Source organism: Erpetoichthys calabaricus, chromosome 14 (assembly GCF_900747795.2).
Source record: "Erpetoichthys calabaricus chromosome 14, fErpCal1.3, whole genome shotgun sequence".
Classification (NCBI taxonomy): domain Eukaryota; kingdom Metazoa; phylum Chordata; class Cladistia; order Polypteriformes; family Polypteridae; genus Erpetoichthys; species Erpetoichthys calabaricus.
The window spans coordinates 59539609-59561973 of NC_041407.2; the positions used below are offsets into that span (position 1 = coordinate 59539609).

The window sequence follows — 22365 nt, forward strand, 5'->3', positions numbered from 1 at the left end:
TTACTTTGAACATTTATTGTCAGGCAACATAGTTGCTGGAAATTTCTCGTGATAATGATAATAATACAATTTATTTATATAGCACCTTTCCCATGCTCAAGGCGCTTATTTCCATTCATACACATAACAAGGTGAATACAATTAAACAACACAATATAGAATACATGACACCATCTCAACATTATATACAGTAGTATGGAAAAATATATTACACAAAGCACAAATATATAAAACCATATAGTAAAGGAGAATTGCACTCATGCTCAGTAATATATCAAAAATTAAAACAATGTATATATGCAATATTGTTCTAAATCAGTTTTAACATGACATTTAGCCAATCTAATATTTTAAAACATATTTGTAAAGAAAACAGCAATACATATTTATTGACTTACATGTAACTTCTCTAATTTTTGTCACTTATGTTTTTTGATCCAGAAGTTCTATTGATGGCCCATTGTTTGTACACTTTTTCTGGTGCGTCTTCAAGATGTATCCATGATATTTGATGCTATCGGCCCCGAGCTGTAGTTGTTTTTCTAGTTAGAATGGTTCTAGCCACTCCTTCTGAACCCAATTTAATTCTTGGCTGTACCTTTCCACTCACAGAGAAAAAATGGGAATTTTGTATGCCCTAACAGCGGCTATGACTCATCACTGTTTTCATTTAAAGTTATAGTCTGAACATTTCACTGAATAAAAAAACTCTTTCTTTGAAATTAGATTTTATCATTACAAAATATTACATGCAAACAAATTATCCTTAAAATAAAATACCATTATCATTTTCTAAGCTCACTTAATTCTAAGATGAGGTTGCTGGGGGCTGGAGCCTATCCCAGTAAGCATCAAGCGCAAGGCAGGAACAATCCCTGGACAGGACACCAGTCCATCATTGGTCAAACCCAGTCAAACATAACACACACACTCTAGGGCTAATTTAGCTTCACCAATCATCCTAGCCTTCATGTCGTTGGACTATGGGAGGATACCCATACAGACAAGGAGAGAATGAGCAAACTCCACGCAGAGAGGACCTAGAATGTGAACCCTGGTTTTCTTACTGCGAGGCAGCAGCACTACCACTGCACTTCCCTAAATTGCATGCTTAAATTTACCCCAGTAATGAAATGGCATTTTTTCCATCTCTGGTTCCTGCCTAGGGCAGCACAGTGGCGCAGTGGGTAGCACTGCTGCCTCGCAGTTGGGTGATCTGGGGACCTGGGTTCGCTTCCCGGGTCCTCCCTGCGTGGAGTTTGCATGTTCTCCCCATGTCTGCGTGGGTTTCCTCCGGCGCTCCGGTTTCCTCCCACAGTCCAAAGACATGCAGGTTAGGTGGATTGGCGATTCTAAATTGGCCCTAGTGTGTGCTTGGTGTGTGTGTGTGTTTGTGTGTGTCCTGCGGTGGGTTGGCACCCTGTCCAGGATTGTTTCCTGCCTTGTGCCCTGTGTTGGCTGGGATTGGCTCCAGCAGCCCCCGTGACCCTGTGTTCGGATTCAGCGGGTTGGAAAATGGATGGATGGATGGGTTCCTGCCTTGTGACTGATACTGCCAGAGTACTGCTCATGGTCTCCCACTACACTAAACTGGATTAAAAAACATCCTGAAACTGGATCAGTTTTAATTCCAGACATGATCCTTTATTCAGATATTGTGCGACTAGAACCAGTGTGAAACAATGTGCATGCTCAGTATCCAGGTCAGAACTGATCTCTGGAGTCTGAGGCAGTTAGGCAGAAGTGATAACCTCTGCACTACACTTGCTATAAAGAGTGGCGTGAAATACTACATTAGACACATTACATAATATGGTGCCATACAGTGGAGCTCTAATTCTAGACAGAAGGTTGAGCCTGCAGTGCACATCAGTTCTGCACAGAATCTTAACTGTAGCTATAAAATGAACAGCAAGCTGATGGAGATAGAACTAAACAGAATGTGCCTGGAATAGCCAACTGCCATTGGTGGACACCAGGCCTAAAATTTTGAGCCTTGTGCACATGACACTGTAATTCTATGGTTCACTGTAAAATAAGCATACTAAATTGTATCTCAACCATAGTATTTAGTTAAAAAAAAAGGGTTTAATCAAAATAATTATTTTAAGAGATTGTGTTGGTTTGGACACGTGTAGAGGGGCGATGCTGGGTATATTGGGAGAAGAATTTTAAGAATGGAGCTGCCAGGCAAGAGGAACTTGGTGAATTTAACATTGACAATTAACTGAACATCTTTGATATATGGGAGATGACCAGTTTAGGATTTGCACTCAGTCCACTACAGACAGACCAAGTATTGAACATTTTATTAAAAAGACATTAATATCACAGCAATACAATAAGTAGAAAAGTTTTCCTAAAATGATGAATGTATTTCAGTATTGTTCTTTAGCATAAAATTACATAACATGAAAAAATCTGCACAACAGATATATATTTTGTGCCTATACATTTAAATACATTTTTGCTTTATAAGTAAGCAGCAGATCTGATAATCTGTATGTACAGTAGATTACAGGTGCATCTCAATAAATTAGAATATCATCAAAAAGTTAATTTATTTCAGCAATTCAATTCAAAAAGTGAAACTCATATTATATAGATTCATTACACATGGAGTGATATATTTCAAGCGTTTATTTCTTTTCATTTTGCTGATTATGGCCTACAGATAATGAAAACTCAAAATTCAGTACCTCAGAAAATTAGAATATTACACAAGACCAATAAATGATTTTTAATACAGAAACATTGGCCTACTGGAAAGTATGTACATACTCAATACTTGATCGGGGCTCCTTTTGCATGAATTACTACATCAATGCGGCGTGGCACGGAGGCAATCAGCCTGTGGCACTGCTGAGGTGTTACGGAAGCCCAGGATGATTTGATTCTCTATGGGGTTTAGGTCAGGCGAGGTTGCTGGCCAATCAAGCACAGTGATACCATGCTCACTAAACCAAGTATTGGTACTTTTGGCAGTGTAGGCAGGTGCAAAGTCCTGCTGGAAAATGAAATCAGCACCTCCATAAGGCTTGTCAGCAGAGGGATGCATGAAGTGCTCAAAAATTTCCTGGCAAACGGCTGGGCTGACTTTGGACTTGATAAAACACAGTGGACCAACACCAGTGGATCACATGGCTCCCCAAATCATCACTGACTGTGGAAACTTCACGCTGGACCTCAAGCAACTTGGATTCTGTGTCTCTCCACTCTTCCTCCAGACTCTGGGACCTTGATTTCCAAATGAAATGCAAAATTTACTTTCATTTGCAAAGAGGACTTTGAACCACTGCGCAACAGTCTGTGTTCTCCTTAGCCCAGGTAAGATGCTCCTGACGTTGCCTCTGGTTCAGGAGCGGCTTGACACAAGGAATGCAACAGTTGTACCCACAGCCCACTCCTTGTGAATCTCCCCCAAATTCTTCAGTGGGCTGTGCTTCACAATCTTCTCAAAGCTGCGGTTATTCCTGTAGCTTGTGCACCTTTTTCTGCCACATTTTTTCCTTCCATTAATATGCTTGGATACAGCACTCTGTGAACAGCCAGCTTCTTTAGCAATGACGTTTTGTGACTTACCATCCTTGTGGAGGGTGTCAATGACTGTCTTCTGGACAACTGTCAAGTCAGTAGTCTTCCCCATGATTGTGTGGCCTACTGAACCAGACTGAGAGACCATTTAAAGGCTCAGGACACCTTTGCAGGTGTTTTGGGTTAATTAGCTGAGTGGAGTGTAACACCTTGAGTCTACAATAGTGAACTTTTTCACAATATTCTAATTTTCTGAGATACTGAATTTTGGGTTTTCATTACCTGTAGGCCATAATCAGCAAAATGAAAAGAAATAATTGCTTGAAATATATCACTATGCATAATGAATCTATATAATATGAGTTTCACTTTTTGAATTGAATTACTGAAACAAATTTTTGAATTACAAATTCACAGCAAGGTTTAATTTTTATAGATACTTAAGTTATGAATGAATATAGACTGTAACTACATACAGCCACTGTAACTATATGCTTATCAACAATTTAGTTAGCATATATTTTGATCTGAGTACAGTATTTAAATTCTGTAGATCATGAAACAAATAAACACATGACAGTACAACAATGTTATTTGAAAGATTGTTTTCATAATATTATTTAGTGAGTATGTTCATTTTTTTTCAGTTTCAGATTTGTGCAATCGAGGGTAGAGGTGTTCTAGTTGCTCCTCTGCATGAAACACTTATTGCTCTTACTGTAATGATAACTGAGTAAATTAAGGTGAATTTGAAAGCTTTGCATACATGGTGATTTAAAAACATACTAAGTCGATTTATGATGTCTTGAATTAGTTCAATCAACTGTTAATTTCTTCTTATTTCTTTTTCACATTTGATTTAATTTAAACAAACAACAATGCAATACTATAATCAATTACTGACTATGGAATAGAAATTCAGTAATTCATCCCTGCCTTAGCAAAGTGTCAATCATAATCATTCAAGGCTTAGGTCATAATATACTGTTGTCATATTTTCTTAAAATCTGGCAATGAATAACCAAAAGGTAATCTACTCAGGTATTACAAGCAAAAGCAAAATAACTGGACTAGCTTTGGCTCAATTATTAGTTACCTGCAAAGAATTCTATAGTAGAGTGTTTATAGGAAAACCATGTTTGAAAGATGTTATCAGTCCCACATATGACTCGAAGTGTACAGAATGCATTAATATTACAGTTTTCAATCACCAGGGTGTTACACAACTGAAGAACTTGTTAGGCACTTACAAAAATCACCTTTCTCTGCTAGATCTTCTACGAGAACAGAGTTAATGTTATGCCTTTCTTTAAAAACAAACTTGAAGAATCAAAATGTGTCACATCTTGTCACAACCTACAAAAGGCTTGGGACACTTTGGAATTAGTTTTTCGATTTAGGGCACGACAGATAAATGCTCCTGCATCCATCAATTTAGGGAGATCCACACCCTGTAAATAATAAAAAAGGAGATAATTAGACTTATTGTGTCGAATATAACTAAAATCCATTAATATAACAGACAGGGGTGTATATCTGTGCTTCTTAGGTGTTTACCATTGTTGTGTCATTAACATACAAACTCCTTACCCAACCTCTGTTAATAGGACACTTACTTTGTTGTTAATCAATGTATGACATATTATAAGACAAAGAAGGTTTTGTTTATCTCCAAAATACAAGATAATCACTTATTTTTGCCTTCCTTAACTTATATAGTATTCAATCTGTGGAACGTTTAAGGTATCATGGTACTAAAGGATATCTTGTATAATGTATTTGCATTTTTCAAATTATTATACTAGCTAGTATACATGAACATGCAAACAACATCTCCAGAGTACAGGGTAGGATTCAAAAGTAATGAGCCTTTGTTCAAAAAGACAAATTTATTGAGCAAATCGGTACAACTAATGAATAGTCTTCAAAATAGGCACCTCCTGCATCAATACACTTTTGTAGGCGGCTTTTCCATGACTCGAAGGCGTCCACGTAGGCCTGTTCCGGGATGGCTGCAAGGGCTGCCTTGACATTTGCTTGGATGTCCTCGATCTAGTCGAAGCATTTTCCTTTCAGCGCTGATTTTAAGCGCGGAAACAAGAAGAAGTCAGAAGGTGACACGTCCGGACTGTAGGGAGGCTGGGGGACCACCGGAACGTTCACCCGGGCCAGGTAGGCGCTCACGATGAAGGCGGTGTGGCTGGGCACGTTATCGTGGTGAAGCTTCCAGCTGTCCTTGATGTCCCTTCGCTTGCGCGCGACGCTTCTTTTCAGCCTTTTCAGGACTTCCAAGTAGTAAGCAGCATTCACGGTCTGTCCTTGCGGGACAAACTCGTAGTGGATGATCCCCTTCACTCCGAAGAAGGCAATGAGCATGGTCTTCGTCTTCAACGCGTACCGTTGCTCTAACGAACTTTCCATTCCGGCGTGTAACGCACTACCACACAGGGGTTCCCGTCAAGGCCGATCCTACCGCTCCGTTGCGTTGTGAAGCCAACACCCACCGTCACTGGCAAGTGGGGCGCGCGGCGAGGTACGTTCGCGTCAGAACAAAATGAGGCTCATTACTTTTGAATCCTACCCTGTATATCAACAAATTTCAAGGGATGTACAGTATGCCTTGAAGATCACGGGTAACAATGAGAAAGGGATCTTTTAATTAAAATTTCTAAAAGGAACGAACTTTAGCTATTCACAAAATTCCGTTTAGTTAAATGTTTCAAGCATGCTTTAATTCAACTAAAAGTGGTTCATTGTTTGCATATCTTGTCTGAAACTGCATAAAATACATCCAGGGAGAGGTCCAACCAGCTAGCAATGTCATTAAGCGCCTGCTTCACTAGGCCACATGTTTAGGGAATACTCTTTTTGGGCAAAAATGTCATGTATCTGTTGGAGAGTTTTGGACCTAATATCATTCCCATTGCTTCAACATCAGTATCTGGAGTAATACCAAATGGAACAGCCTTACGTTAGAAAAAATCTGTTGTGATATCCTATACCACATGTCTTGCACAAAGACTGATTCTATTCAAGTGGAAGAATCTTAATTCACCTTCTGTGAGTCAGTGGGAAAGTGAATTCCTATACTATATCATATTGAGGAAAATAAAATTCCACTGGTATGGGCTCTCTTGTTGCATATCTTTCTTAGTTAGGTGGAGTGTGGGAGCTAAATTTCATGGATTGTCTTTAGAACATTATATTGTAATTGCTTTTTAATTAGGACTGTTTTGTTAAAATGCTTTCCTTTAATTAAAATAAAACAACTTAAGAATGCTGCTAATAGTCTTGTAGTACTCCATTATTAGTTTCTTTTCAATTAACACATATCTTATGTCACTCACAGTATGAATGCCTAGGCCATGAAGCATATAGATGACATCTTCAGTAGCTACATTCCCAGAAGCACCTTGCGCATAGGGGCAACCACCCAGTCCAGCAACTGAAGAGTCCACTACACTGATCCCCATCTGAAAGGCAAACCAGGCAACATCATATTTGCACCCTAGCATAACCTGTCAAAGTATTTTTTTTATTAACCCAATATACCTGTATTGCTGTAAGAATGTTAGCAAGAGCTTGTCCATAAGTGTCATGGCAATGCACAGCAAGGGCTTTAACTGGAACATCCATAGACACAACTCTCAGCATCTCCTGCATGCTTCCTGGTGTACCCACACCAATCGTGTCTCCTAGAGAAATTTCATAGCAACCCATGGAGTATAGCTTCTTAGCCACCTGAGGTCAGCAAAGAGCAATATTATTAATTAGTGTGGTCTAAAATGAAACTGCTTACCTATGTAATATTTTCCACAAAAACAGTCCTTTGTATTTGTACCACTGGCATTTACACTTTTTACATTAAATTAGTTTATTTTATAAAATTAAACATGTTAATTTAATTTTGTAGTAATGTGTCTCTAGCACTGAAATTCAACAAATTATAATATTTAATATTTATTGCTTATTTTTTTTACAGGGTGAGCATGAAACAAAAAATAAAAGACGAACTGTGATGGTGCGGGTTGGCTCTATGCTACTGGTTCTTTCCGGGAGCCTCTTGAACCCATCACTATTGATAACGTAACTAAGGGATCTCCAGCAGGGCTCCCAATCTGAGCCTCCCCTCTCCAACTCTCGCCGCCTACCTGGACTTCGGCAGAGAGTTGCTTGCACAATGTCTGGTCACTCCAGCTCTCTGAGCTGCTCAGCGTGAGAAGCCTTCTTCAGCCCCCGAGTGTCGGCTGCACTCTGTTCCCGAGGGCTCTCCTCATGGCTGTCTGCCTTCTCGCTTGCTCGCTCACTCGCACCAGTTCTCTCCCATTCCTCCACTCCTCTCCGTCCTTTTCTTTAACCTCAGTCCTCTCTGTTCCTTTTTCTCTTCCCTTTCTGTCCCATGCAGGCTCCTTTTATCCTCTACTGCCTAATTGGGCACAGGTGAGAGGAGCCGCCCATCACTGAGGCACTTGAACAATCCGCCTGCCTCCATGTATACGGTGCGGTCGGCCAGGTACCCCAATTAACCGCACAGCGATACGCACTGACACATAAAAGTACAACTGATTTCCTAGCCTCAGACCCACTCTTCCACATGAACTAGTTTTAAACTTTAGTAAACTACTTTTGCAGTTTCCATGTTTGTATAGAATAACAAAATGACACTTTTTCATTTATAAAAACAAAACACTGGCATATACTGTGGGCTACTGTATTTAGATTAAGTCAGGTAGACTTTACTATGCCTGAGAAAAATTTGTTTGCAGCAGGAAAAAAGAAAGATTCAAGAAAATAAAACAAGACATACACACACACACACTTAGGTAAAAATATTGGTTTTCTGATTAATCATTATTTTTCGTTTAAACGATTCAATACCAATTCTTAAAGTCTCAAGAACAATCTTGTGTATCTCTACCCTGCTCAATTACTATGTAGATTTTTGCTTATATTCATCTTTGGTGCCCAATCCAGTAGATTTCACTAATGCGCCTGTTAAGGCTTTCTACAGTAAAAGCATTTTACTACCTCACATAGAATGAGAAGGATCTGGCCACAGGTAGGACAGCATAAAATGGTGCATCGTCCTCCACTGAAATCAGCACCTGCAATACTTAAATCAGATGTGTGACTTCCTATGGATTCAAACAGTGTGTCTGTAGAGAAAACTGGATAAAAGCAAAGCCATACGTAAACTGTGCAGCTCAGAAGTGAAGTATTGTTGTAATACAACCAATTTGAGAAATCATATATCTCAGCATCATCCATAAATGTAATCTCAGTCAATATCCAAATGAGTAGAGCCTAAACAATTTACACTGGAGACGGTGGGTAGCTCCAAGCTTCTGTTTAATTCACCTTGTGCCCAAAATATAACAATCTATATCAGTTTTTATCTGAAAAGATATAAGACCCTAAACCAGGTTTTTGACAAATGATACAGGTTTTCGAACTGCAGTATGCTGTACCAAATAGAAAGCAAATAAGTGAAGTTATTGTGCCTAGGCTTTATGAAGATCTTAAGCAAACCATCGCCCTGTCTCTCAGAGAGTAGCCCTAACTTGCAACAGGTGAACATCGAGGGCAGTAGACATGATGAATCACGTCATTACATTAGAAATGACGGGCACCTGTGGAGGATGTGTTTCAGACAAGCGTGCTGCATGCCAATCACACCAGAAACAACCTCACTGTCTATACAGTATGCAGAGCTAATGAGATGGCTGGCTGGCTTTTGTTCTTAAAACCTTTCTAGCACTTCTAATGCGCTGTGCTAATGCATGACCACATCAATCATAAGTTTGAGTGCTGGCAAGTCCAATAAACGTTGCTTCTATTTAAACACGTGGCTAGCTGTACTGCTATGGAGGAAAAAGTTGCAACACAACTTTTGAGTAAGTGCAGTGCTGTGAAAAAGTTTTTTTTTTCTTTTTCTTTTTTAAAGAGCAATAATATTTTGTTCCAAATATTCCAAATACTGTTGTTAACTGTTTATTACTAATCAAGTATTTCTTCTTAAATGTCACTCCAATGCTTATGCATATGTTATGAAGTCACTATGCAGACACCCTTCTAATCAAGCATTACTGAAATTTGTCACATTATAGTAATGTTCTCTATGTATGGTTAAGTAGTCGCTCAAAACTCCACCGCTTCAAATATATTAGTGCATGCTGAGTCAAGATAAGGTCGATATCGAATTGAACCAGGGCATTGTGAATCGGATCAAATCAAATCGGAACATCAGTGCCAATACCCAGCCCTACAAACATATATATAAAATTCAATTGCAGTTACTCATGTGATTCAAATGTTTAATCAAAATTAGCTGCACACATTTCCAAGCATATTAATATTTTTCTGTAAAGCAGAAATGTCACTGATTAATTTCTAATATTAAAAATAGTAAAAATATATTGTTGTTTTTTCTGACTATTTATTCAGCCAGTTGCTTAAGCACACCAGTTTATTTACATTGGTCGTTCAAAGGATGACCTTTTTTTTTCATACATATCCAGATACAGAAAACAAATGTTCAAAGTAGAGCAGTGTTGGGAAATGTTACTTTTAAAATTACATCACACATTACTTACAAAAAATGTATAAAATGTAATGTGTTACAAACAGTGTGATCATTTTCATTAGTTTTCCTTTTAGTAGAGATAAGAAACCCCTACTTGCAATCAAAATAAATGTATTTCTTTGAACAAAGAAAAAGAATACTGTAACATTCTAGATCAAGACAATAAAATACAGCAGGGTTCAATGCTATTCATTTTATTATGCAGCTTTTACTGCTTGTTATTTTAAATCTTTGTTATTTCTTAGGATGTTAGTTCTAGCATTGGTAACAAATTAACGTAAACTCCAATAAAGCTTATTTTAAATTTAAACATAGTAGTCAGCTACTTCTCAGATAAGAAAATGTTTAGTTCTTCATGTCTTGTGAAGTAAATAACATCCATCCCTTATTTCCTCCCTCAATGCAAACCCTTAAAAAGTTCACTGTAAGAACACTAGCTGCTGCACCATTCAATCACACAGTTTAAACATATTTACAGCATATAAATGGATTAAAACTAAACTTTTATTTTATTAATAGGTTTCTGTTACTGGTTTGCATATCCATCCATCCATCCTCTTCCGCTTATCCGAGGTCAGGTCGCGGGGGCAGCAGCTTGAGCAGAGATGCCCAGACTTCCCTCTCCCCGGCCACTTCTTCTAGCTCTTCCGGGGGAATCCCAAGGCGTTCCCAGGCCAGCCGGGAGACATAAAGTATCTATCTATCTATCTATCTAGTCCCTCCAGCGTGTCCTGGGTCTTCCCCGGGGCCTCCTCCCGGTTGGACATGCCCGGAACACCTCACCAGGGAGGCGTCCAGGAGGCATGCTGATCAGATGCCCGAGCCACCTCATTTGACTTCTCTCGATGCGGAGGAGCTGCGGCTCTACTCTGAGCCCCTCCCGGATGATTGAGCTTCTCACCCTATCTTTAAGGGAGAGCCCAGACACCCTGCGGAGAAAACTCATTTCAGTCGCTTGTATTCGCGATCTCGTTCTTTTGGTCACTACCCATAGCTCATGACCATAGGTGAGGGAAGGAACATAGATTGACTGGTAAATTGAGAGCTTTGTCTTATGGCTCAGCTCCTTTTTCACCACGACAGACTGATGCAGTCTGTCATGGATTGCATATACTGTAGAACACTTTTTTATGATTGGCTGAGCGATTGAGCCATGCAAAGGAGCAGCATATTTGCTTCTTGCCTTTCACCCAATGCTGCTGCAATGATCATTAACAATGTGCGAAGCGTGTTCAGATTAGCTAGTTTATATGAACACATTTAGGTACTGCATTAAAAAACATCAATTGCAGAGAAATTTAAAGCCCATTGCGGCACATCCTGTGTGATTTTGGGCTATACAAAAAAAATAAACTGTAAATTTTCAACATAACAACAGCAATTAAGAAACAGCCCTAATATAACCACTTTAATAAAAGGACAACTGTCTATGTTTCTGTGTATCTGTGCATCTATCTAGTTAGTATGTCCCTGTCAATCCAACAGATGGCGCATCACAAACATTTGTAGTGATAAAATGCATTGCATCTGTCATTCCAGCACATGGCGCGTCACAAGTATTAACACTGCTTTTAATCACCAAATTGTATATAACAGAAACAAATGTATTGCATTTGTTATTTCAACAAATGGGATCAATACATTCACTTTCCCCATTTCTCCCTCTCTCTCTCTATATATATTATATATATATATATATATATATATATATATATATATATATATATATATATATATATATATATATATATATATATATACATACAGTAGATTTAGTCACGCATGTGCGTTTGTGGATCATCCTCAGGGCTCCTCTAAGGTATGCAGTACCAGACCGGCTTGAAAGGGAGAGCTGTCATTAACCACGTCCTCTCCTATTACTGGAGAAGCAGCACTGAGAAGACACCCCCTGATGGTATCTGAATCCACCACTTCCAGTTTCCCTGCTATATATCGCAAGGTGGGAGAAAGAAGGTGTTACTCCACAAGCAGAGCATGACACCAACAGAGTTTCCTTGACAAAACCTGAGTTTAATCCAACCCCGACTGGGACTATGTTGTTGCTATCTTTTGTTGCCTCTGCCTCTGTGGGCGCCTGTATTTCTGTTGAAGGTACTTGAAGTAAACAGGGACAACCAATTTGGTGCTCCAAAATTTCCTTGTCTGGGACTTGTAATTCATCACTTATACACTATACATATATATATATATATATATATACATATATATATATATATATATATATATATATATATATATATATATATATATATACTGTATATATTTTTTTTTTCAGGAGGCTTTATATATACACTATTCTCCTCCTCCTATTCATTCTTTACCAGTATATAAAACTCAAGAGGCACATACTGTACATAATACACTGGTGCAGATGTAATGTAAAATATCTGATGACGGAATATTTGAATCCTTCCATCCTGGATGTAACAAATAGCTTACAAGAGAAATGCCTATAAATGCTTAAAACTATAAGACTTTTTTTAAATGTATGACAACGTTTTGTTTGAATTACATTTCTGTTTATATTTCTCTCTCTCTTTCCCTGGCTGCTGCATGCACATTAGCTATTTACAGTAGTACCATATCAATAAAGCAGTAGTACTTCACGCAATTTACAAACCACAGTGAAAATGTAAGTCATGTCACATGATTGTCTAGATATCACAAGATCAAAGAAAAAACATAAAACTATTTTAATCAGCAGTCACCAGCCCTCTGACAGCTTGTGAGTTATGACATTCTGACTCTTGCTTACAACATTAGGGTTTCATTTGTGTTATGAAATTTTGTTTACAATAGCAAAATCAGGATAAACCAGAAGTGAAACTGTACAGGGTATGTCCAGCTTTTGTAGTGAGCATTCTCTCTCCTCACACTAGCCATATTTTCTGCAGTATTTTAAGAAGTCTTCCTATATTATTCAATAAACTTTTCTTAAAATTCATGAACTATAGACAGTTCTTTGATGAGCTTCATTATTTCCTCTCATAAAACCATAATTACTGCTACTGATGCTCTTTCAACATCCATTTCAAAATAGTGTCCTCACCTGAGCCACTTTCTCCGGACGCACATTTCCTTCATAAGGACAGCCCAGCACACATGAAACATAGCTAACAAAAACACAAAAAGGGCAGGAATAAAACATTCATCTTTCAGTTGCTTACAATGGATTTTTCACATATATAATATAAAACAGTATATATATTACAAGACAGGTAAAACTTCTCTGTTCTGCTCCCAACATCTGGGTGTGTTGCCAAAATACACCCCACTCACAAACTGTCTACATTGTCTATATAAACTTTAGGCACCACCATTTATATACCTTACATATGTTTAAACATTGGCAAAGCCTGTGATAAATTTAAAATTGTAGCAACTCTTTACACATTCATTTCTGATGAATGAAATCATAAAATTAAGTGCAATAATACAAGCCTTTTGATTTTACTACCTGTACAACAGGGAATCAAAATCAATTTAACAATACATTGCAAAAGTAAAATGTTAAAAATAATATTATAGTATTGAACATTTCAGAAGAATTTTGTCTAAATACAAACAGTACATTGTTTTTTTGAAAGTGCAAATAGACTTAAACCATGGCAAACTCCTTTATCATGCACTTGCCAGCATTTTTATTTTACATATTTTCTTCATACCCTCATATTCTTGAACATCGATATTTCAACTTTACCCTCTGACAGGAATCCCAGACTCCTGTGCAGCTTGGGTCACCTCCTCAAAACGCTGCAAACTCTCCTCCACAGAGCAATTAATGTTTTTCTTGCTAAAAAGCTCAGAGGCTGCTCCAAAAATTGCCACCTCCTTTGCACCTGCATTCACCTGTGAACCAATAGAAAAGAATATAAACCCTTATATCCCATTTTAAAAATGTAGAAACTTCTAGATCTAATTCTGTATAATACAGAGCACAAAGCAGCCAATTGTATAAAGCCATGAAGTTTAAGTAATATTCAATGCATCAGCGTGGTCTGTTTATTCAATAATCTTTGCACTCATATAACTGGTTATGAAAGGTTATTCTTTTATTTAACAATTCAGCTTATTCTTATTATGTTATATTGCTTACTGTTCTTTTTTATTACAGAGTTTTGCTTTTCTTTCCATTATTACACCTTCTCAGTCTGTAAGAAAATATTTTTATTGGCTCTGCCAGCAGAAACACTGATAAGGTCCATTTTCTACCTAGTTGGGGAGCTCTTGATTAGGCAAAGACTGGTTTAGCGTACAAAAATAATATTATCTTAAAGTTACAAAAAGTGGTACCACACACTGGCGTTTAAGACCTCACAACCGCTGAATCTTAAACATTCTGTGGTATCACAGCACCTAACTTAACTCAACCCCGGAACCTGTGAATCACGCCGACTTAACATTCCACTCTCCAAATTCTCATCAGTAATCAGAGTACTGAGAGGAACTCGGCCAACTGCTGTGTTCACCTCTGTCAACTTTTATTAGGGGTTTATTAAGAGTTTATTAGGGTTTTCCCAGTACAGCTTAATGCACATTTGCATGTTTGCTCAAGCTAACATTATTAATTGTGTCATGATTGATTTGTGTTAGTGTTGTGGTTATTTTGTCGAGGTAATGGCTTTGAGGAAGCACTGTAAGCATAGTGACCTTTCCACAGTGTGATTCCCAGTTTTGACCCTGGTCCATTCGTGGAGAAGATGCTATGTGCAGAGGTGCTAACCTACGAACAAAAGGCAGCCAATACTTGAAGCATGCAGAAATGTTACTTGCATAACACACAAATTATACCAATTTACTTAAAATGGTACTTGCATTGATTGTATATTTTCGTCTAGGATGGTGAAACCTATTCTGCTTTTGAACAATTTTCTTTGTGGCTATACGTTTTTGCTTCCCAATGAATGTCCCAGGTGTTAAGAGATTGTTAAATTCACTTGAAGCTACCCAACAAAATCAAATGTAGAAAACAATACGTGATTTCTTTTCAAATAAATTCTTACATAAATGTTTAAGGAACAGGACACATTTCAGCAAAAAAAAATACAGTTATACAGTATATTTTCTTCAAAATTGAACTGTCCTGCTCTTTCACATCAGGTAAAAATGGAGATGAAATTACTATTACTTACAGAACAAGTATATATGAGGGGGAGTCAACCAAAAGTTAGAAAATGGGATTCATTACAAAATGGAACAAATCTTAACAAAACTGATAATGTCATTTCTCAATGTAGTCTCCACCCTTCCCAATACAATTGCGCCATCTGCCCAGAAATGTCTGGATTCCGGCAGAATAAAAGGTTTTGTCTTGTCCTTGCAACCACTTGTGCACCGCTTTCTACATGTCATCATCTGTCTTGAATTGACGACCACCCAGATGTTTTTTAGCGGTCCAAAAAGGTGAAAATCACACGGTGCCAAATCTGACGAATAAGAAGGATGTGGCAATACCCCAAACTTCAGTTTCTCCAGACAAGCCTTGGTGTTCTTAGCAGTGTGTGGGCAGGCATTGTCTTGCAGCAAAAGGACTCCTTGCGACAGCAGTCCACCACCACTTGGATCAAATAGCAGGCTTCACATTGGTCTCCAGCAAGTCACAGTAACTTGCAGTAGTGACTGTAGTACCCCTCGGCATGTAGTGTTCAACAATAACTCAGATGCATGACTGGTTGTGAGGACAAGACAAAACCTTTTGTTCTGCTGGAATCCAGGCACTTCCAGGCAGGTGGCACAAGTGCATTGAGAAGGATGGAGACTACATTGAGAAATTACATTATCAGTTTTGTTAAGGTTTATTCCATTTTCTAATAAATCCCATTTTCTAACTTTAGCTTGACTCCCCCTCGTATAAGCAAACAGATTCTCCTGTGTAGGGTTGCAGTTACAGTTGAATCTCTCTATTAACTCACCGCAGCCTGAAATCCTTTAAGATTGGGTGTAAGGACCGGATATTTAATATTGGGGTATTTTTCAATGCCACGCATCACTTCGTCCTGGTCTGCCATCTGCAATAAATTAAAAGACACAGTGTATATTATGGACATGAAGCCTCAACTCGAATTGTGTGACAGTGACAATCAGTAATTTAAGCTGCATTTGAGACACTGTGTCATTCTGTTTATTTAAGTAACTTAAACATATATTCTGTCTAATTCCTCTTTCAAGCATGGAGGGGTAAGTCATCCAGATGCTCCATGTCTCCAAAAGCCGTACTTTATACTAAGACAGTGAACCAATACAGGTTTCTTATTCTCAATATTTCAACCATAATAATATCTTGCCACTCCATTTTCACCTTAGCAGTCGAACGTGCTATGTCTGTACTTTCTTTGTTCACAGATAATCCGTACCATGTTCTGAAACATAATAATGTAAGCACCGCTACCTAAAATATATTAAATTGATTTCATACTATAAACAAATGTAAACTTAATAATGATTAATTAGAAACAAAATGAAAGTACTAGTGACCAAATATTACCACTGCATATCACTCAGTGGTTTCAAAATACCTGAGGAACCCATTTGGGAGATACAAAGCTTGTTGTTTCAATGACAGGAAGACCTGCTTCTGACAACATGTTTATCAGACGAATTTTCACATCTGTTGGCACAACAGTCTAAAAAAAAAGAACAATTAACATGCTGAAAAATAAGTTTTGTGTCATCACTTGCACTCACAAACTATTATTTTCAGTCTTTCCTTATTTCATTATAAATAACTTGTTAAGAAATTATTATTGGCAAAATCTGCAGGTAACATAAACACAACAATAAAATCCCCACTGAAATCTGAGAATGTTTAACACCATATTCTTAAAATGACTACAAAATAATAATTAGTCTGAAAGGCACATGATTGTGTCTTTAATTGCATATTCTATATTTCCATAAAATAAAAATATTTAAATCTTCCATTCTTCATTAACATTTTCCTTCAAAGTACCTTTTCATTCTGCAGGCCATCTCTAGGCCCAACTTCCACAATCTTGATGGTCTCGGGAAGATGTTTTAGAAAACCAACAGTAGCCTATGAAGAAAAGAGAATATTTTTATTTACATGTCAAAAATTGCTAGAATTCTACCAGCCATAATGTTCAGGACTGAACATTGAAACTAAAGTAAAAATATAAAATTATGTTTCTGTAATACTTTTACACTACATAACTGAGAATGATTTTTGACTTAGTGAACTTATATGGATATAGCATGAATATGAATGACTGAATGTTCAAGATACTGTATGTTTAAGGAAAGGAAGAACAAGAGGGATTCAGAGACGTATCTTACAGTAGATGAGAGTCCTATGGTCATTACATATTATCCTGCTTTTAATATTTGCTTAAGCAGCTTTATAAAATATTCTTAAAGGTGACACCAGTTAAAGAATTTAACTCTACACAAGAATAGAGGTCCCTATTTTTATTATGTATAGCTGAAGGACTTACAGGCTAATTTAAGCAAAGGATTTACAATCTGATCACTCAGCAGCAAAGCAGTGGTGACCCATCAATGTAGAATACAGTACTTTAATTACAAATAGCGCTTAACTAAACAGAAACATAAACAAGACCTGTTTAAACATTAGCATCTTATTATCATTACATATTATTTGGCTGATGCCTTTATCCAAGGCATCTTGCAACATTTAAGATACAATTGGTTCCGTTTCTTTTCTTTTTCCAATTGGAGGAAAGGCAAGTGAAGTGTCTGTCAGTAGTGCAACTGGAAACCACAACCTCTGGGTTTGAAGTCTAAAGCCTTAACCACTACAACACACTGCTTGCAATTATGTGCTAATTACATCTTTATAACATGGTTTATATATTTGTGCTGCCAAAATTAGTTACAGGATTGTTTTTTCCTTACAAAAAGACAGAACTTCAAACGATAACTACAGTATGTAGTATGTTCTGTTGAAGCATGTTTCTATGCCAGTGGGACAAGCAACATATACTTTTACCTAACTGTAAGATTTCGTAATCAATTGAATTAAATTCGATTAAACACACAAATAATAAACAGCTTCTATAAAAAATGGTAACACTATTCTAATCATGTACAGTGTGTTTACTAAAACTATACGAAAGTATGTGTTTAATCTGCACACTCACAGCATAAATAAAAAACAAAGTTTACTGGGGTAAGCATTTCAACTGAACAGGGGTTACTGTTCTCCAGTTGCCCCTATGCTGAGGTTTGCTAGGGTCAAAAATTGGGAAACATGCAACCACTTGGATTCTATACCGCCTTTCTCCCATTTGTAGGTTGTAGAGAGCTGGGCAACACTAACCACAATCAGCAACCAACACTGGCCAGAATGACAGCCAATCTTAGAGCATACCCATACACATTCACTTAGAAAATGCCCATAAATGTAATCTGCCCATCTTCAGGGCATGGAAGAAACTGAAAAAAAAGAAATAACATGGGAAATACTGAGGGAATGTACAAATTCCACAAAGGAACCAGCCAGATCAAGGAATCAAACGGAAGTCCTGAAAGCTTTGCCATGTGCTGCACAATATCTAAACCACTGATAAAAAAAGATATTACCCCAGAATTTATATTATTGCAAAGAAGGTGGAAAACCAGATTAGCACATGGTTATCTCTGCTGCCTCATCGATCCATCATTCTGTGTTAAAACACTACATTTGGTCATTGTCAGCTTATAGTGCCAATATATTGTATGTCTTAGTGGGTTTTCCCCCCACACCCCCATAGATGCACAGGTTAAGTAAAGTTGTGATTCCCTATTGATCCAACATAATTGATAGTGTAGGTGTGTATGAGAGTGGGCTCTGTGGCAGACTGATCCTGCCTTGCATCAAGTGCTGACAGTATCTGTCCCATTTACCTTTCTCAATACACCAATCTGGACTTCTACAGGAGGACAAAGCCAAAGGGTATGTACATTAAAACGTAATTACATAACATTCTCAAACCTGCTTAAACCAATTCTGAGTCAAAGGGGGCCAGAGTCTATCCGGGCAGCCTTGTACAGAATTTCCAGGCTCTTCACACAAAGGCCAATTTGGAATCCCTCTTTAACCCATCACACATATCTTTAGAAAGGAAAATTGAAGTTCCCAGATGGAAACAGGTTTAATGTGCAGACCACATGTACAACATCCAGGCACTGGATTCAATTCAATTTATTTTTGTAGAATGCTTTTCACTGAGTGCAGGTGCAGAGTGCTGTGTCAAGTTCCCTGGTTAAATACAAACTTTACAAATTACTAATTATTATCAATCAGACCATTCAATTTAAGGATTATGGATTGGCAAATGAGTGGTACTAAAAATATATACTATATAATGAAAAGGTGCAAAACAAAATCTTCAAAAACATATAAAACTTTTAAATATCATAAAGTCAGTTTGCCAGTGGAGGATGGATAAAACATATGACTAATGTGGATTTCAAAGAAAGTTAACCCCTAAAGGTCAACAAAGTGTGGGGTACGTTCATTATCTTGTTGCCCTGGCCTTCCATGTACATGTCAAGCACATATCCATGAATGTAGTGATGCTGCCAAATGATTCAGTGCTCAGGTCTGTTAGTGGGGAACGATGTTATTATAGAGCAGCAAGTAAAAAATGCAAAAGTAACGAAAACTTTTGAGTATTATAGGACACAGGCAGTTCATATTCATAGATACAACGGACACACTTAATAGCCTCTTAACCCATGAATTAATTTTTGTGCTGTAATATTTTTAATTGTCTCCTAGCAAAGTGGGGGTCTGAAACTCCGTGGTATGTGTAAGTCAAGCTGTCGGTCTACTTTAACTGTCGTTACCTGAAGATGGAATGATGCAGGTCTGAGAATATAAGTCAAGTCAACTTTATTTATAAAGCAAACAGGTTGCGTTTATTATCTGGCTTCATTGTATATAATCAATAAAGCACCGACTCACTCCACGCATTCATTTCATATGGATATTATTTAAACTATATTATTTTCCTAAAGTTTTAAACTGTATTAATTTGCCATGCAACTACTCTATTTATCAGGATTTCTATAGCAATTTTACTTTTGTGAAGACAAACTTGAACTATCGACCAGCAACTAGGAAGCCTGATAGCTGTGGACAACACCACCATGCCCTGTGGCAATAAGTAACCCGTGCAGGTGAGCTGCCGGTGACTCACAGCCCTAGATGCAGCCGCAGAAAACCGTCTAATAGGTCGAACCCAGCTCGGTAACCCTCTGCCGTACAACCGCACGGTCGTCGCCATCTTTGCCCACGACATGCTCTTTAATGTACGCATGCGCCAAGCGATGGTTGCGATTCGTCATAAGACTTGGTGATGCTGCGCAGCCGGCACTTTAATTTGAACACAGCTGCTGCGTGCATTCGTGAAGAGCAATGAATTATCACAGCTATGATTGATTAATATATCACCATTGAAATGTTTGCAGCGATTATATATCAGAAATATAGTCACGCAGTGACATTACTGCAAAGAAAGCAAGTACTGAGTTGAGATAAAGTTCGTCTGACTGTGCGGATTCTGCAGTTTCTACTTCACATGATATTCTTGGGTCAGGATTCCATTCACAACACAAAGATAAGGTTGACTGCGAACGCGAATATGCTTCAGAAAATTATTGTATAAATACAGACATTTTTTACATTGAAAATTATCTAGTGATTTTAATTTTCACCTCCTTGGTTATTAGTTTGTAAAATTAAGTAAGTTTGCCTAGTATTATCCATGAATTTCCAAGTCTGCTTTTCATTAGGCATTTTGCTATATAAACACTTGGACACATATGGTCCACACACGAGTTCACTGCTCACTTTACAGATGCAACCCCCCGACCCCACAACCTCTGTTGGGAGCTCCAGAACACGTCAACTCCTTATTTCTGAATATTGGAAACTGTGAAATAATCTTATTGTCATCATCTGTGAAGTGGTGTGGTGTTGTAATTGACCGTATAATTCCTGAATTACACATGCTGCATGCTCCTGAGTTTTGATTTTGAATCCCAACACAAGCCATTTCTGTGTTGAGCTATCTTATCGGGATGGGTGGGGATTGTCTCCTAAAAAAAGATGTGTTTGTCAGATCAAGGTTATTGTCATGTCTATATAGTTCAAAGAAAGTTCTACTTTGATTACTTAGATTTCAACCCCTCTTAGACTGGTAGCACTGCAGGTTCCATAATATTTCTAGTGTTACATGCATGGTCTTTTTCAGCCTTCTTGAAGTTCAGACAAGCTCGCTGGATATACTGTACATTAGTTGTTTTTGTATAAATATGATAAATATTCATTAAAATATAAATAATGTGGAAGAATCTGATTCAGAGTTTAATGTTGACAATATAAAACAGTATTTTTTTTATTATGATATTAGGAAACACAGAGACCTCTGGTGTCAAATAAAGGTATAGAACAAGCTTAAATGTTTTCAACATGAAAAAATAGAGCTTCACAGATACTACTGATCTTATTTTACCTTTTTTCTATTGCAGAGTTCTTTATCACAGTTAATGATCAATTAACACAATAATTACTCATGCTTATGAATTTGGAAGATGTATGTAGTGTGTCCTGGGGGATTATCAATAGATGGACTTGAGAGGTTCAAGCTTTTATTACAATACAGGTTTGTAAACGTTTCTGCCCACCAGTTAAGATGTTTAGCTGAAGGCACCGCTTTTCTTTCTACCATGTCGCTTTGTTGTTTATTGTACTCTTTCAAGGTTGCCTCGTGCTCATATTTTATTTTTTACTTTCCATAACATCCCTGCTAATATAAGAGAAGCCCCTTCAGTCTCAGCTTTTAAATCCAGGTTGAAGACTCACGTCTCTACTCTAGTCTAGCATACCCAGTCTAGAGGTGCTGATTAGCTGTGCATACTGCATCTCTGCTTGCTAGTCATTTGCACAGAAATATAAGTATCACAATATTTTTAAACTGTTACTAACCCCGCACTATTCTGTTTACATTCTTGGTATCTTGATGTGGCAGACTGCTCTCCTGCATGTGGAAAAGTCAACTTGGATAAAGAAGTGTTGGAATCATTGGAGGAAAATATTCTCTCATCATATTGGATAGCCAGCACTGACTCCACTATAGAAAACCGAGGAGGAGGTAAGTGGCCAGGTGGTCAAAGTCTCCAGGACTGCAACTTTTTTTTGACTCTCTCTTTTACAATTGTGCATCTGGTCCTGCAAGCGGTCCTCCAACTTGCAGGGAAATCAT

General features: G+C 37.7%; 1 protein-coding gene across 1 annotated transcript; it reads right to left on the reverse strand.

The window, feature by feature from the left end:
• Window positions 1–2294: 2294 nt before the first annotated feature.
• Window positions 2295–20402, reverse strand: LOC114664928 (hydroxymethylglutaryl-CoA lyase, mitochondrial). The gene is made up of 9 exons (XM_028819244.2): window positions 20299–20402; window positions 17088–17171; window positions 16654–16761; window positions 16051–16146; window positions 13839–13987; window positions 13188–13251; window positions 7087–7275; window positions 6882–7007; window positions 2295–4985 (listed from the first exon to the last, which is right to left on the reverse strand). The coding sequence occupies exons 1-9, from the start codon at window positions 20398–20400 to the stop codon at window positions 4884–4886; spliced, it is 1020 nt and encodes a 339-aa protein (XP_028675077.2). The 5' UTR covers window positions 20401–20402; the 3' UTR covers window positions 2295–4883.
• Window positions 20403–22365: the final 1963 nt, after the last annotated feature.

Bases quoted from the DNA above. Each gene is read 5' to 3' on its own strand.
- LOC114664928 (XM_028819244.2), bottom strand. From the start codon at position 20,400: ATGTCGTGGGCAAAGATGGCGACGACCGTGCGGTTGTACGGCAGAGGG. The intron at 13,252-13,838 runs GTAAAGTTGAAA...TGTTTTTGTTAG, and splicing joins TCTGGGATTCCTGTCAGAGG to CTATGTTTCATGTGTGCTGG. The intron at 4,986-6,881 runs GTGAGTGACATA...TATTATTTACAG, and splicing joins ATGGCCTAGGCATTCATACT to GGTGTGGATCTCCCTAAATT.